Source organism: Pongo abelii, chromosome 20, assembly GCF_028885655.2.
Source record: "Pongo abelii isolate AG06213 chromosome 20, NHGRI_mPonAbe1-v2.0_pri, whole genome shotgun sequence".
Lineage (NCBI taxonomy): Eukaryota > Metazoa > Chordata > Mammalia > Primates > Hominidae > Pongo > Pongo abelii.
In genome coordinates, this window is record NC_072005.2 from 2,005,321 (window position 1) to 2,021,635 (window position 16,315).

Genomic DNA, 16,315 nt, shown 5'->3' on the forward strand with positions numbered 1-16,315 from the left:
GGAGGTCCAGCCATTGCCTCTCAGGACCCTGAGCCTTACTTCCCTTGGGTGGGGGCTCCCCGGCTGCCCCTCCCCTCTCCTTCACTTCACCGCCATCCAGTGTGGAGAAGAGGTACCTTTATTTGAACAGAACAAGCACCCCGGCCCCAGGGCAGCCACTTCCCCAGGTGCACAGACAGCCAGGGCCCTCCTGTTTGCAGAATTCACAGCTGGTGGGGGACTCAGCCCCTATGCCATTCACAGCTTTGTCTGGCTCCGTACATTCATTCAGCACGGGGCAGGGGAGCCATGCCACCAGCCCAGGGGCTCGCCAGGTCCTGGATGCACACAACTCAGGCGGGGCACCTGTGGGAGGGCGCATATCCTGGCAGCAGCATGTGGCACCAGGTGCCAGGCCAGTTAGGTGGATCCTGGGGCCTCAGGGAGGGCAGCTTGCTGGGCAGTTTCATAAAATGCAGCCCCTGCCCACACCCATCTGGCTTCAGGCTTTGGATGTCTCCAAACCAAAAACCTCCCACTGAAAATCCAGGTGTGATGGCCGGGTGTGGCAGCTCATGCCTGTGACCCCCGCTACTTGGGAAGCTGAGGCAGGAGGATCACTTGAGTCCAGAAGGTCAAGGTCACAGTGAGCTGTGGCACCACTGTGCCTGGGCAACACAGTGAGACCCTGACCCAAAAACCAAAACAAAACAAATCCAGGCATCGCCAAGCGATTCACGGCTGGGCAGGGCCAGTCCTGTCCAGCTGCACGCTGACCGCCATGCCCTGCGCTCATGCCTGCAAGCCACTCAGCTGGAACCTGGCCTCCTCGGATATGCCGAACTGTTCCAGGGGGTCCTGTGGGGTGGACGGGTGGCCATGAGCCAGGGCCGGAGGACTGCTTCTGCCACCTGCAGCCCCACCCCAGCCACCTGCAGCCCCACCCCAGCCCTCTGCAGCCCTGCACACACCTTGCCCGTCACCTTCCGTATTTCATTCCTGTAGAAGATGAGGCTTCTCCGCATGAACTCGTAGCTGGGGAAAAGGGTGGCATGGGGTCAGATGCCTGCTCTGCACGGCTGCTGTGCCCACCCCAGCAGTGCCCACCACTGCCTGGCCCCACCTGGCCTGACGCAGAGCCTCCATCCACTCTTGACACTGCTCCTCGCTGCTGCACTCAAAGTGATACTTCCTCTCAGGGTCCTCGATGAAGCCTGGGGAGGGAACACCTGCGGTCGGTCCTACCCACAGCCACAAGCAGCTTCCTCTTGCCACTGCCCATAACTGTCCCTCCTCTGGCCCCCACAAAGATGCGTTCATGTCCTGACCCCCAGAACCCATGAGTGTGACCCTGTATGGAAATAGGGTCTTTGCAAATAAACTAGTTAAAATGAGGTGGTCGCCGGGCACGGTGGCTCACGCCTATAATCCCAGCGCTTTGAGAGGCCAACGTGGGAGGATTGCTTGAGCTCAGGAGTTCCAGACCACCCTGGGTGACATGGCAAAATCACCATCTCTACAAAAACAAAAATTAGCCAGGTGTGGTGGTGGGGCCTTGTAGGCCCAGCCACTCCGGAGTCAGAAGTGGGAGGATCGCTTGAGCCAAGGGGGTTGAGGCTGCAGGGAGCTGTGATCACGCCACTGCACTCCAGCCTGGGAAACAAGAGATCCCGTCTCAAAAAGAAAGAGGGCGGGAGACAGTGGCTCAAGACCGTAATCCCAGCACTTTGGGAGGCCGAGGCGGGAGGATCACCTGAGGTCAGGAGTGCCAACATGGCGAAACCTCGTCTCTACTAAAAATACAAAAATTAGCTGGGCATGATGGCGCACGCCTGTAATCCCAGCTACTTGGGCGGCTGAGGCAGGAGAATCACTTGAAACCGGGAGGGAGAAGTTACAGGGAGCCGAGATTGCACCACTGCACTCCAGCCTGGGCAACATAGCAAGACCCCCGTCTAAAAAAATAAGTAAATAAAGTAAAAAGGGGTTGTCAGGGTAGGCCCTAAATTCTGCTTGGCGTCTGTGTGGAAGGGGAAAAGGGGAAATGTGGGCACAGACGTGATGCAGGGAGGACAAGGTGACGCTTCCACAAGCCAAGGAACCTGGAGTATACTGGCCACCACTACGAACTGGGAGACTCCCCTCGGCCTCAGAAGCATTCGGCCCCGGCTGGGCGCGGTGGCTCACGCCTGTAATCCCAGCACTTTGCGAGGCCGAGGTGGGCGGATCACAAGGTCAGGAGATCGAGACCATCCTGGCTAACACGATGAAACCCTGTCTCTACTAAAAATACAAAAAATTAGCCGGGCTTGGTGGTGGGCGGCTGTAGTCTCAGCTACTCGGGAGGCTGAGGCAGGAGAATGGCGTGAACCCGGGAGGCGGACATTGCAGTGAGCCAAGATCATGCCACTGCACTCCAGCCTGGGCGACAGGGCAAGACTCCGTCTCAAAAAAAAAAAAGGATTCGGCCCCACCCACACCTTCATCTAACATTTCTGGCCTCCAGAACTGTAGAGAATGTTTCTGATATTTAAGGCACCTTGCCTGTGGAATTTTGAAAGCCACTCTGGGCAAACTAGCAGGGACTCCATCTTTCCCCGCACAAGGGAATCTCTTAAGACCCAGGAGAACACCCCCTTCTCACTCCTCCTACCCCCACCTGGGATTTCCAGCCCGGGGCCATATAACAATGCTAGCCCCATGCTAGTCTTGGCAGCTGGGGAAACGCTTTGGGTGGGGCTGGCCCATCTGCCCTGTGAGTACAGCCTGGCCCACAGGGAAGCAAGAGCAGAGTCTGGGAGGGACCCAAGCTTAAGTGGACTCTGCAGGTGAGAAGGGTGGTGCCCGCCAGGAGAACTTGACCTTGAGCTGCCCGTAGACAATGCACTCTTGTGTCTGGGGAGGGTGGCGCCAGGCTGGGGACACAGAGGAGACCTTGGGCGCCTGGGGAGAGGACAGTGCGGCGCTGCGGGTGCCCCGAGCTGCGGGAGGCGCCGCTGGCCTCCCTGGCCCCACTCACTGATGGAGAAGGTGCCGGGTTCTTCCCGGATGACTCTGCAGCGCTCCAGCAGCAGGGCTCCGACGGGCTGGGGAAGACACGGGCGCCGGGACGGGGCGGTGAGCATCCGGCTTCCGCGGGGCCCAGCCTGGGACCCGCCCGCGCGCCCGGGACGCCCCTACCTCGGCCTCGTCTGTCCGAAAGTAGAAGAGAAAATTCACCACCAGCTTCACCAGACGCCGCTTCAGCACTGCGGGCACAGCGCGCACTCAGGGGCGCAGGCAGCCCTCGCCCGGACCCCGGCCTCCCGCCCCCGGCGCCCCGACCCGGACTCCGGCCTCCGGCACACCCCCGCCCAGACCCCGGCCCTAGCCCCGGCCTCCCGCCCCTGGCACTGTCTCGGTCTCCCGGGTCCCGCTCACCGCTGCCCTTTTTGGGGCCCCTCATGCCCAGCTCGGCCGCCATCTCGGCCGGCTGCCGGGACAGCGCCTGCAGCTCCTTCTCGTTGTACCGCATGGCTTCGCGGGGAACGGGAACCCGGGCCTCGCCCTCCCGGCCGCCGTCCCCGCTCACGCTGGGGCCGGCGCCAAAAATGTCTCACGGCGCAGACACGGAAGCACCGCCAGGGCTAGTGCGCCTGCGCACCTTGGGCCGGCCATGCTTCCCATCTCCGCTGCGTGGCGCTGGCGACCCGTGGCTGCTGGCCTGGCGGGGGGTGGGCGGTGTACCAGTTGGTAGGAGAGACGGACCGTTGTTACATAACCATTAAACTGAAATAAACCGGACCAAGGTGGAACTGAATCAAGGCACCCCAGCCATGGCTGGCACCCCTTCCTAGAGCGGCCAGGCGCAGGCGGAGGGAGCGATAACGTCTCCCGGCGAGTGTCAGCCGCCCCCTCGCGAAAGCTGGCCCCGCGCGGCCGCAGCGGACCGAGGGTTCATTGAAAGCGTTGTGCGCACGCGCAGTTTGCCTTCCAGGCGGCGCTTTCAGCCCCGCCCCCTCCAGCCTTTTCCTTCGCGCCTCGGGACCCTCTGACTCACGCCGCTGGGTGGGCCGGGCATGCGCACATCAGAGGGCCCGCCCCATTTGCCCCGGAAGTGCTTTCTTTGCCCGCGATGCGCGTGCGCCGAACGAAGTCGTGGAGGTGGCGGATCGAGGAGGAAATAACGCGGCTTCGGGTTCTGGTGAGGAGTAGAGGCGGTTGAGGGCGGTGGCCAACGCGGACCGGGGGTTCCCTGGGGGACAGCGGACGTAGGAGAGAGGCACTTGCGACAGGCCGCGGGCCGAGGGGCGGGCGGCGGCGTCGCTCCCCTCCCTCCTCCCGTGAGCGTCCGGCCCTGTGCATCCTGAGGCCCCGCGCTGGGCGGGCCTGGAGTGTCGGGCCCGCTAGGAACTCTATTTCCAAACTCCTGTTGGGAGGCCGCGCGCGGGGGATCACGACTGTAATCTCACTGCTCAGGGAGGCCTTGGCGGGAGGATCGCTTGATGCCAGGAGTTCGAGACCAGCCTGGACAACACACCGAGACCCCATCTCTACAAAAAATTTTAAAAAATTAGCCAGGAGTGGTGGTTGTGCCTGTAGGCCCAGCTACTCGAGAGGATTGCTTGAGCCCGGAATGTCGAGGCTGCAGTGAGCCATGATCCCACCACTGTACTCCAGCCTGGGCAACATAGCGAGACCCCATCGCTGCAAAAAAAAAAAATTAGCCAGGCGTGGTTGGTGACGCGCGCCTGTAGTCCCAGCTACTCTGGAGGCTGAAGCGGGAAGATGGCTTGAGTCCAGGAGGTCGAGGCTGCAGTGAGCTGTGATTGCGCCGTTGCACTCCAGCCTGGACAACAGAGCAAGACCCTGTTTCACAAAATAAAAAAGAAACAACCAAGACTCGTTGGGGTTGAATCGGGATCGCGGCTGAAATGGTTTTTGGGCCGCCTTCCTTGTAGCCGAGAACGCTTCTGCATGCTAATCTGTACCTGTTAGTTGACTGGGGCTCTGTGATGTAACTCCTGTGAGCCTCAGTTCCCTTAAAACGGGAGTGGTGGCTTCAACATCATGCCAAAGGCGACCAGAAAACGTTAGCTGGCCCCATTTTGCAGGTGCACCCCGCTATGACCGTTGTTCTTGTGTATCCTTGGACAACACCAAACAGCCAGGGGGAGCTCTGGAAAACAGGTTGTTTGCTAGGTTTAAGGAGAGAACGGTGTTGGCACCAAAAACTAATTTCTTCTCAATGGTCTAGTCCCAGGTCCCGGAGGCCACTTTTCCTCAATTCTTAAGCTCATTTCCCCTGGTCGTCATCGGTTTTTTGTTTGTTTTGAGACAGGGTCTTGCTCTGTCACCCAGGCTGCAGTGAGTGCAGTGGTGCAATCACAGATTACTGCAGCCTCAAACTCCCATGCTCAAGCCATCCTCCTGCCTCAACCTCTCGATCGAGCACCTGGTGGGATCACAAGTGCTCACCACCATGCCCGGCTAATTTTTGTATTTTTTGTAGAGACGAGGTTTCGCCATCTTGCCCAGGCTGGTCTCGAACTCCTGACCTCAGGTGATCCACCCACCACTGCCTCCCAAAGTGGTAGGATTACAGGCATGAGCCACTGCACCCGGCTAATTTTTGTATTTTTTGTAGAGATGAGGTTTTACCAGGTTGGCCAGGCTGTCCCCTGATCTTTACCTTAGTAAGTAACAGACTTCTTCGTGGATTTATCAATTTGTAGACATCATCTGCTGATTTCTTGTCACGACTTTTGAGATCTTCTCCCTTCCATGCACCCACTGCACCTTCACCTTCTATATCCTGAATGAGTTTATGTCATGAGCATAGTTGGTCATTGGTTGTGTTTTCTAAATAAGAGGCAAAATATTGTTGGCTGCTAAAACAAGTAATATGTTCAACTGGGCTTTTCTTGTACCATTCTATCTTCCCTTAAAGCTAATTAACTTTGTTTTTACCATTAGCCTGATTTTCTTTTACCTGCTGTTTGTTTTTTTCCCCACAAAGCTCCCACATCACACACCTATCAGTTGTATTTTGCACAGGTTTAAATAAATTGATCTCCCCTCACCACTTCCCTCCAAGACCCCCGTATTCTCCTCCTCCAAATGGGACTGGTTGTGCTCTGACCTGAAAGTGGAGCTGTTGTCCCAAAGCTTCCTGTCCTTGCTCCCCTGTGCTGACCTCTGTGTCCAGTGTGGCCGTCTCTTCCTTTTCATGCTGTCAGAGCAGAAACTTATGGGAGCTTTTGAAGAAACAGATGATTTTTTTCGGGGGTGGGGGAAGTCCTTGATTGTCTGAAAATGAGTTTATTTACCCTCATAGTTAGAAGTTTGATGGGGTATAAAAATCTAGATTGAAAATCTGTATTTGTAGGCCAGGCGTGGTGGCTCACGCCTGTAATCCCAGCACTTTGGGAGGCCGAGGCGGGCGGATGACTTGAGTTTGGGAGTTCGAGACCAGCCTCGCCAACCTGGTGAAATCTCATCTCTACTAAATATAAAAATTAGCCAGGCATGTTGGCATGTGCCTGTAATCTCAGCTGCTCGGGGGGCTAAGGCAGGAGAATCGCTTGAACCTGGGAGGCGGAGGTTGCAGTGAGCCAAGATCGCTACTGCCTGGGCGACAGAGCTTGAATCCATCTCAAAAAAAAAAAAGAGAGAGAAAAAAAAATCTGTATTTGCTCAGAACTGTGAAAGCATTGTTTTCAGTGCTGTTCTCAAAAGATAGTTCCTACGCTGGTTTCTGATTTTTTCTGGTCAGTTGTGTTTCTGTCTCGTAGAAGGTTAACATCTTCCTTGGTGTCGTAAAATTTCCTGATTTCCCCATTTACCGGGGATCTTTTTATTTGCTGATCCTGGTGCGTGCTTGGTATCTGGACTGTTTGGTTCCTTTAGTCCTGGGTTTTGTTTTTGTTTTTAATTTTCTTGTTAATGTTCTTTTGTTATTTTTGTGATAATATTTTTCCTGTTTTATTTTGTTGGGTGTTTTTTCAGTTCTCACTCTGGAATGTCCTCTAGGTTCTTGCTTTTCCTCCTGTTTTTTTAACTTTTGACTTTCCTTTATGAAAGATTTGTTTGGCTCAGCTTCCAACTCTGGTATGGAATTTTTTGTTTGGATCGTCCCGTCTGTATTTTTCAAGGGCTTTTTGTTTTAATTCAACTTATTATCATTCAGCGTCCTGTTCTGGGTTTGTGGTGCAATGGCTTCCCCCATAATGAAGGAGGGTGTCAGCGATCTCTTACTGGGATTCCCATCAGTCTCTTTGTTCTCCGACGCGTGTGTTTCTCTTTAAGAACAAAGCGGCCGGCAGCTCTGTGTGAGCGCCACTTCTCTTCCAGGGAGGCCAACTGCCCAGTGGCCTGGCAAGGAGCGGGCCTTTTCTTTGAGGTGTGGGGACCCTGAATGTTAGTATTTGAGAATTCTTCCTCTGGCGCTGTTTCCCCGGAAAAGACTCCTGGCCTACCCGTGGGTGGGGGGCATCCGTGCTGGGCCGCCAGACTTCCCGCTGCCCAGTCGGCAGGTGGTGATTCAGTCCCCTCTTTTCAGCCTGACCCTGGACCCCCTTGCTCTGCTGGGCCTGTCTCTCTAACTCCAGAGGCCCTTTTATATCAGTTCTTCTGGGAATAAAGTTCTGATCTACTCGAGGGTCATGGGTGATTGGAGCGTGCGACCTTCCCCGGGGTGCTGCCCCATTTCAGCTGCTGGGGAGGCTTGAGGGTCGTGGGGGGTCGGAGCGCGGGACCTTCCCCGGGGTGCTGCCCCATTTCAGCTGCTGGGGAGGCTTGAGGGTCGTGGGGGGTCGGAGCGCGGGACCTTCCCCGGCGTGCTGCCCCATTTCAGCTGCTGGGGAGGCTTGAGGGTCGTTGGGGGTCGGAGCGCGGGACCTTCCCCGGGGTGCTGCCCCATTTCAGCTGCTGGGGAGGCTTGAGGGTCGTGGGGGGTCGGAGCGCGGGACCTTCCCCGGGGTGCTGCCCCATTTCAGCTGCTGGGGAGGGACAGTGTGGGTGTTCGGTGGCTGTGATGGCTTGGGTTTGGATGGTTTCTGGTTTTCAGATCAGAGTTTTACTTGGTGAGTGGTTGAGTATTGGTCTGGGTTTAGGTTTCCGTGGGCCAGACTCCACAGGTGCTCCCTGTGACAGCTGGAGCTTGTGTCCTGAGCCAGCCGCTGGCCGCTGGGGCGTTCTGTCTGGCCAGTTTTAAGAAGTAACTTGGCTCGCCCTAGATAGATCTGAACTCTTGGCTTTGTTAGCATTTTGCCATCTAAGTTCCTTTTCCAAGTCCTCCCAGCCATTGGGTCATTAGAACGTTCTGGAAATGTCACTAAAATGTGACTGGAAATAAGTACATCAAGATAGATGGGTGGCTCTTGCTGTGGCCATCTGCACCTGTCCTGGCCCCAGAAGCTGCGCTGCCTCTTCCCGCATGGAGGAGCAAAGTGCGGGTTACTCCTGAGGCTGAGCTCCGCTCCTCCTGGGCCCTGGGTCGTCCGCAGACACGTCCCGCCCTCTGCTCTTCTCTCTGCCGGCCATGAGGACGCAAGGGTGGGTGCTGTGGAGAGCGCAGGCTTGGGGGTAGAGACCAGTGATGGCAGAGCTCAGCCTCAGAGTGGGGTGTGGTCCAGGAGAGGCCACGACGGGACAAGCAGGGCGTTCGCATGCTGTTGAATTCTTTCATGACGAAAGGAACAGCTCGTCCTCCTGGGAGAGGGGAGCGCTTGATGACTCCCCGAGATCTGTGTGTGGGAGTGCCTGCCAGCACCAGGCCCCTCCTGGGTTCTTGGAGTGCATCCGTGAAAGAAGGCTGATTCCCTGCCTTCTCGCACGTTCCCCCCGGCGAGGGCTTGGTTCGGTGCTGAGATGCGTGGAGGACTGTGGTTTCTGTGCTGCGTGGAGGGGCAAGTGCGGCTGCGGCCTGGTGGGAGGCTGCTCGCTGGGCTCCTCACGCACGTCCCCTGATGTGAGTTTCATGTCACTTGACCAGGAAATGCTTGAATGTCCTCCAGAGAAAAACAAGGCACTTCATGAACCTGTCCGGGTGGCACCCACACAATCCTGCCCGCCTGTGGGCCGTCCGGAGACAGAGCCTCCCAGGCAGCTGTAAGCTGTTGTGGCAGCAGGGACTGTAGGAGTTGGTGTGGCTGCGGCTGACGGCGCCAGCACGGAGAGGATGCAGTTCTCCCTGGTCCTGAAAAATGCGTGGCCAAGAAGCCCAAGGCGGGGAGGGTTCCTTGGGGCCAGAAGGTGGCGTTCCCGGCAAAGGACAGTCCTTCTGGTGTCACAGTCTCCTTTTTCACACTGAAATGTTCTTTGTTTTGTGAAGGGATGGCGATGGTCACGGTGGTGGTTTCTCGAAGTTTACGTGACAACATGTAAAAATGGGCATCTCTAGGTGGGCTTTTGTGACATCTGAACTTCTGCTGGGGCAGCCGTGATACTGCAGTGAGCTGGGAGGTCCACCTCACCAGTTACCATGCTTGATCATTTTCATAAACTTGCCCAGGGAATAAAAACTGGTTGGGGAGGGGTCCTGGGCCCCCATAGAGTAAGGGGTGACCTCAGGCCCCACCGCAAGTCAGCAGCACAGCTGGCCTGTCCCTCAGCATGCCCCTGCACACCTGCGGCCACTGTGGCCTGTCCCTCAGCGTGCCCCTGCACACCTGCAGCCACTGTGACACATCACTGCAGACGAAGTAGTTCAGATGACATGGCTATATCAGCTTCTGGTTCTGGGGTCAGAGTCCAAACAGTCCACAGGGCTCCATTCCTTCTGGAGGCTCTGGGGGAAAACTCGTTGCCTGCCTTTCCCAGCGTCCAGAGGCACCTGTGTCCCTTTCCTCAGGGCCCCTTCCTCCCCGTTCACAGCCACAGCGCAGCCTCTCTGACTCTCAGCCTCCCGCCTCCTCTCACGAGGTCACCCAGGATCACCTGCCGTTTTAAGATCCTCAAGCCCACCTGCACACCCCTTTTCTGCCATGAGGGGGCATGTTCACAGGTCCCAGGGATTAGGATGTGGATATCTTTGGGGGGCAATGATTCACTCAGTCTCATGGGCCCCATCTCTCTGAGCTCACCCAAGGCCCTTAAATCAGGGCCCAGGGCCAACGTTGAGCAGGCAAGGGGAAGACTATCAGGAGATGAGAGGAGGCTGCCTGGAACTCGGGTTTGCACAGAGCCTGAAAGGGCGTGGGAGACCGTGGCAGAGGCCTGCGTCAGGAAGAGGGTGGTGGGGACTCAGCAGGGCCCTCCTGCGCCACAAGCAGATGTGGCCGATCTCCCGGGTATTACCCAGTGAGGATGCGAAGATCAGTGTCCTCACCTCCTAACAAATTTACAGCGAGCCTAGGAGATGAGGTTGGGACAAGTAAGCGTAGCCAACCAGAGAGGGAGTTCAGAGAAAGGCGTGAACACTAGGGGCTTGGGCAGTCCGGGATGGCTTCCTGGAGGTGGTGACTCGTTTGTGAGATCTTGGTCTTGTCTTCCCGTTATGCCTTCTCTGGGCTCCCTGTTGCCATTTCAGGTCTCCAGGCCTTGGCACTCTGGGCTGGAGCGGCTTCCTCTCCATCCCTCATGCACGGTCACTTGGAGACGGGCTCCAGCTTCCTCGTGTCTGTGCCTGTCCACAGTGGGCCTCGACCTCCTGGAAGAGACTGGGTGTGCTATGGGGTGGCCCCCTCAGGGCTGGTTAGACCCTGGCTGGCGCTGGGAGTGCAGGGTGAGGGGCAGTCTCGCGGGCTCCAGCCCAGCCCGCCAAGGGAGGTCCCAGCAGCAGCCCCGAGTTCTGAGCCATCTTCCTCACTCTCCTCTTGGCCTCCACAGGTGTCTCCCGGTCTGCTAAAGCCCTAAGGCCATCACCATGGACTTCCAGCATCGCCCCGGGGGCAAGACCGGGAGCGGGGGTGTGGCCTCCTCCTCCGAGAGCAACCGTGACCGCAGGGAGCGCCTCCGGCAGCTGGCCCTGGAGACCATCGACATCAACAAGGTGGGCCAGCCACCATGCAGCCGCCTGTGGTGGGTGCTGGGCTTTCCAGGGCAGCCCTGGAGAGGGTGCCAGAGGCTCTTCCTGGGCCTCCGCCCAGGCTGGGCGATGCAGCCCCGTGTCTAGACGCTCCCGTTGCCCCCGAGCAGCCACAGCTCCCGTCTGTCCACCCCAGAGATCAGACCCTCTGTGGCTCTGAGTCCCATGTGGAAATGTTTTGTTCTGTCCAAAGCCTTCTGTTTTGCATCATTTCATTTTCTGGGAGTGGGGAGAGCTGATGTCAGTCCAGCTAGATGTGGTGAAGGGCAGCCTTTGATTTTAGCTTGTGCAGAGGCAGGGGTGAGCGGGGTCCCCTCAGCACCATGGACATCGGGGCTGGAGCACTCTCTGTTTACTCTGACATGCCCCACGGGCCTGGCCTATGGCAAGGGCTCTGTTACTGTCCCTGTCTTCCAGATGAGGTCATGGGTAGAGGGGGTGCCACAGCCGCAGATGGTGGAGTTAGACTTTGAACTCCAGCGTCTTGAGACGAGAAGTGTGCGCCCAGCTGCCCCGGCTTAGGGCCTGCAGATGGGCGAGTCTCTGGGTCTTCAGTGTAGCCCATTTGCTTTTCTTGGGCCTGTGACTGCCTTGTGCCAACCCCTGGCGTGGTGGCGTGGGCAGCGGACGGCTCCACGCCTCGGGAGTGACCAGCGGTGCTGTCCTGACTCTGCCTCCCTCTGACTCAGAACCACCAGGAAGGTGGTGCCGGGGGCTCCCTGTGGAACCCCCACTGCTCGAAGCCTGAGCCACAGCCCCAGCTGGTGACAGCCGTGCTCACAAAGGCCTCCCGCTGGATCCCCCGTTTTCAGAAACGCTTGACCACTGTCAGGGACAGCCATGCCTCTACAGAAAGGGGGTCCTGCTTCCATGCCTCTGCAGAAAGGGGGTTCTGCCTCCATGCCTCTACAGAAAGGGGGTCCTGCCTCCATGCCTCTACAGAAAGGGGGTCCTGCCTCCATGCCTCTACAGAAAGGGGGTCCTGCCTCCGTGTCTCTACAGAAAGGGAATCCCACTTCTGAGGGCCCTGACCGCAGCAGGCCTCGATCTTCTGTCTAACGGGCACCTGTTCTTCCCCTCCAGGACCCGTACTTCATGAAGAACCACCTGGGCTCCTATGAATGCAAGCTCTGCCTGACGCTTCACAACAATGAGGTGCGGCCTCTGCCTGGCTCCGGATGGCTCGTGGCGGGCTGAGTGGCTGACATCAGGGGGACCTGCCTGTGTCTGTCCCCCTGGCCTCGAGTCATGCGTGTTTCCTTTCCACTCCAGGGGAGCTACCTGGCACATACCCAGGGGAAGAAGCACCAGACCAACCTGTGAGTACCTCATGTCCCTTTGATGCCTGGTGCTCTAGCAGCCGTCGGCTCAAGTCTCTTTGAGCCTCATGGGCCACTGCTCCACAGCCGGGAAGCCAGCCTGGCCTGAGCATCCCTGGGCGCTGGAGTATGCTTTCTGGGGAGCATTAGAGAACAGGCATGGATGGCTGAGGCGGGCAGATCACTTGAGGTCAGGAGTTCGAGACCAGCCTGGCCAACATTGTGAAACTCTTTCTCTACTAAAAATACAAAAATTAGGCCAGGCGTGGTGGCACACACTGTAATTGCAGCTACTATGGAGGCTGAGGCAGAAGAATCTTGAATCTGGGAGGCAGAGGTTGCAGTGAACCAAGATGCTGCCACTGCACTCCAGCCTGGGCGACAGAGTGAGACTCTGTCTTATTTAAAAAAAAAAAAAAAAAAAGGGAAAAGAGGCATGGAGTTGTTGGAAGGGCCCCAGCCAGGGACAGTGAGGAGCATGACAGGAAGAGAACATGCCTGTCCTATCCCTGTCCTCAGCCAAACCCCAGGGCCCCTCCCAGGCCCCTGGCCCTCCTCATCCCTCAGCTTGTAGTGAGCTCCAAGGTCAGGGGGCTCCTGGCACCTGGGCCCGTGGCTTTGGTGCCTGTGTGTGGAGGGGTCCCAGCACCACGTCCGTCCTGCCCGCAGGGCCCGGCGAGCAGCCAAGGAGGCCAAGGAGGCCCCTGCCCAGCCCGCGCCTGAGAAGGTCAAGGTGGAGGTGAAGAAGTTTGTGAAGATCGGCCGCCCAGGCTACAAAGGTGAGTCTGCCCGGAGCGTGGCCGGCCACAGCCGCTGCCGCCGCATGAATGGGTTATTTAGGCTCCAGTGCAGGAGGCGCAGCCCTGATACCCTCGTTCCTGAGCCACTGTTTTCTGGCCTTGGTGGCCGTCCCTCACCCACCTGCAGCCTCTGGCGTTGTGTCTGGGAGCTGTCAGGCTGTGCCCGATAAGCACCCGTCTCACCCAGCGGCCCATTTCCCAGCTGAGCCACAGTCTGTGCCCTCCTGTCCGGTTGTTGTGGAAGCTTCTGGGAATTCTTGCCAAGCAAAAGAGTGGAAGTGGAGGTGTGATGAGCCCTGGCACATCCCTCCGGTTAACCTTGAAGCCTTTGAAGGAGGACAGGGAGAAGCGGCTGTTAGAGGCGGCTCCTCCCGGACCCTCAGCAGTGGGAATGGCTAGAGGTGACCTGGTTCAGAAAGTCGGGGAAGCGACCAGGGTGGAAGATAGAGACCTGTGTCCATAGGGGTCAGGAAGGCGGGCACGCTACCCAGCAAGTGTTCTTTACAGAAGGTGGGGACAGCCTGTGTGCCTGGCCTCTAGACAGAAGCCTGCAGGGCAGAGGTCCCGGGGCAGGTGCACCGGGTGGGCGAGGGCGGCTAGAGCTGCAGGCTCCTGGTGGGGAGGCCCTGACAGGTCCTGGGCTTGGGCTCAGGACAGTGAGGTGGTGGAGGGCTTGTGAGTGTGCATGCCTGAGGCTGCATGGAGAGTGGCTGGGCGGAAGGCTGCCCAGCAGCCATTCTCAGGGTCTAGGCTGCTGAGCTCTGGTGGGAAGGGCATTGTCTCTTGCTCACCGTATACATGGTGTCGGCCCTGTTCAGGCGGCCCCACTCGAATCCCAGCGCCAGGGTGCTGAGGGCCCCTCCCTACCCAGTGGCCCTGACTCCTGCTGGGTGGTGTCCCAGCACCCCTGGTGAAGGGCTCTGGGGATTGAGACAAAGGAGCACCACCCTCAGTCCCTGCCTGAGTGACTCCTCAGGTAGCTCAGCTCTGGCGCACCTGTGCCTTCATCTATACCAGAATCCCATAGCCTGGGCGGAGATTGTCTGGCAGTTGCCAGAGCTGCAGGGCCTCCCCTGGGGTCCCGCCCTCGTTCAGTGGGTGGCATTAGCCCGCCCCAGGTCCCTCAGCTTCAGAGAGGACAAGCAGCCGGGACCTGAGAGCCTTCTGTGTTGCAGTGACCAAGCAGAGAGACTCGGAGATGGGCCAGCAGAGCCTCCTCTTCCAGGTGAGATCAGGGACTTGGGCGTGGGGGGCGGCCAAAGGCACCCGAGAGGCGGCACTGCCACCTGGCTGTGTCCCTGCAGATTGACTACCCTGAGATCGCCGAGGGCATCATGCCACGCCACCGCTTCATGTCTGCGTACGAGCAGAGGATCGAGCCTCCGGACCGGCGCTGGCAGTACCTGCTCATGGCCGCCGAGCCCTATGAGACCATTGCCTTCAAGGTAGCATGGCTGCGGGGTTCCCCGGGCCCCCTGAGATGTGCAAGCCGGAAGGATCTGCACAGGCCGGGCAGGGCACCTATCGGGCTGCAGGGTCCCCTGGCCCCTGCCCTGAGTCGGAGCCAGAAGGGTCTGCACAGGCCGGGCAGGGCACCTCTGCCATTGGGCTCTGCGGGAGGGGCCTGCTTGGGCTCCACTGGGCCAACGAGAAGGGAGGCCAGCAGGGCTGAGCGCCAGGCCTATGAGGCCTTCGCAAGTGACCTCCCTTCCCGGGCCCGGCTGCTGGAGGGCTTCCTACAACCTGTGCCCATGCCTGGGCTGGAGGGCTTCCTGCAACCTGTGCCCATGCCTGGGCTGGAGGGCTTCCTACAACCTGTGCCCATGCCTGGGCTGGAGGGCTTCCTACAACCTGTGCCCATGCCTGGACAGGGCAGCCATCAGGAAACCAATAATACAAACAGTGACTGCCCAGGGAGGGGCCGGCAGTGTGCTAGCATTGAGGCCAGGTCTGTTTCACTCCAGAACTGAAGCCTGTGCCCCACGGAAGTCTTACCAGCCTTCTCCTGGGCTCCCAGGGTAGAGTCCGGGCTGGGGAGGCTAGTGCCTCGGGCTCGCTGCCTGATGGTGGCCCTGAGGTCACAGGGACCAGGAGCCCTCTTTCTCCCCCGCCCTCCCAGGTGCCGAGCAGAGAGATCGACAAGGCGGAAGGCAAGTTCTGGACACACTGGAACCGGGAGACCAAGCAGGTGAGTGGCTCGTCCTGAGCTTGGCTCCTTCCCACCCAGCCCTGGCGGCCCTATCCCTGCCCTAGCCCCACCCGTGCCTGCTGAACCTTTCTCCGTCTCTCTAGTTCTTTCTCCAGTTCCACTTTAAGATGGAGAAGCCCCCGGCTCCACCCAGCCTCCCCGCCGGCCCGCCTGGGGTGAAGCGGCCTCCACCCCCGCTGATGAACGGTCTGCCCCCTCGGCCACCGCTACCTGAGTCTTTGCCACCGCCCCCGCCAGGAGGCCTGCCTCTGCCACCCATGCCCCCCACGGGGCCTGCGCCCTCAGGGCCCCCGGGACCACCCCAGCTACCCCTGCCAGCTCCAGGGGTCCACCCCCCGGCCCCAGTGGTGCATCCCCCTGCATCTGGGGTCCACCCCCCAGCTCCTGGCGTCCATCCCCCAGCCCCTGGGGTCCACCCCCCAACCTCTGGGGTCCACCCCCCAGCTCCCGGAGTCCACCCTCCAGCCCCCGGGGTTCACCCTCCAGCCCCTGGAGTCCACCCACCAGCCCCTGGGGTTCACCCACCAGCCCCTGGGGTCCATCCTCCCCCATCAGCAGGGGTTCACCCCCAGGCCCCGGGGGTGCACCCAGCAGCCCCCGCCGTTCACCCTCAGGCCCCAGGGGTGCACCCACCAGCCCCAGGGATGCACCCTCAGGCCCCGGGGGTTCACCCCCAACCTCCCGGAGTCCATCCGTCGGCTCCTGGGGTCCACCCTCAGCCTCCTGGAGTTCACCCCTCAAATCCTGGGGTACACCCCCCAACTCCCATGCCCCCAATGCTGAGGCCCCCACTCCCCTCCGAAGGCCCAGGGAACATACCTCCCCCTCCCCCAACCAACTGAGAAGCTGCTCCCTCCCCCAGCAAGCCCAGCGCCAGGTGCTCTTGCCTTTTCCCACTGAGAGAAGGCTGCTCTTTTGTACTGCCCCCCCGCTCATTAAACAGCCTCCCCCAACCCTGAGCGCACTGATGTCTGCAGCGCCGCCCTCTTGTGTCAGTGTG

General features: G+C 59.3%; 2 protein-coding genes across 3 annotated transcripts; one reads left to right on the forward strand and one right to left on the reverse strand.

Moving 5' to 3' along the window:
- Nucleotides 1-100: 100 nt before the first annotated feature.
- Nucleotides 101-3,543, reverse strand: PLEKHJ1 (pleckstrin homology domain containing J1). The gene is made up of 6 exons (XM_002828408.6): nucleotides 3,400-3,543; nucleotides 3,160-3,227; nucleotides 2,999-3,065; nucleotides 1,103-1,193; nucleotides 951-1,014; nucleotides 101-837 (listed from the first exon to the last, which is right to left on the reverse strand). Exons 1-6 carry the CDS (start codon nucleotides 3,491-3,493, stop codon nucleotides 772-774), a joined length of 450 nt encoding a protein of 149 aa, XP_002828454.1. The 5' UTR covers nucleotides 3,494-3,543; the 3' UTR covers nucleotides 101-771.
- A 359-nt stretch (nucleotides 3,544-3,902) lies between these two features.
- SF3A2 (splicing factor 3a subunit 2) lies at nucleotides 3,903-16,268 on the forward strand. 2 transcript variants are annotated; one of them, XM_063719853.1, is made up of 10 exons: nucleotides 8,692-9,154; nucleotides 9,293-10,623; nucleotides 10,789-10,951; nucleotides 12,071-12,142; nucleotides 12,260-12,306; nucleotides 12,976-13,085; nucleotides 14,282-14,331; nucleotides 14,411-14,551; nucleotides 15,226-15,294; nucleotides 15,399-16,268. In XM_063719853.1, the coding sequence occupies exons 3-10, from the start codon at nucleotides 10,826-10,828 to the stop codon at nucleotides 16,155-16,157; spliced, it is 1,374 nt and encodes a 457-aa protein (XP_063575923.1). In that variant the 5' UTR covers nucleotides 8,692-9,154; nucleotides 9,293-10,623; nucleotides 10,789-10,825; the 3' UTR covers nucleotides 16,158-16,268. The 2 variants fall into 2 exon arrangements, with proteins under 2 accessions (XP_002828453.3, XP_063575923.1); XM_002828407.5 differs by lacking the exons at nucleotides 8,692-9,154; nucleotides 9,293-10,623 and adding an exon at nucleotides 3,903-4,162.
- The last annotated feature ends 47 nt before the right edge of the window (nucleotides 16,269-16,315 follow it).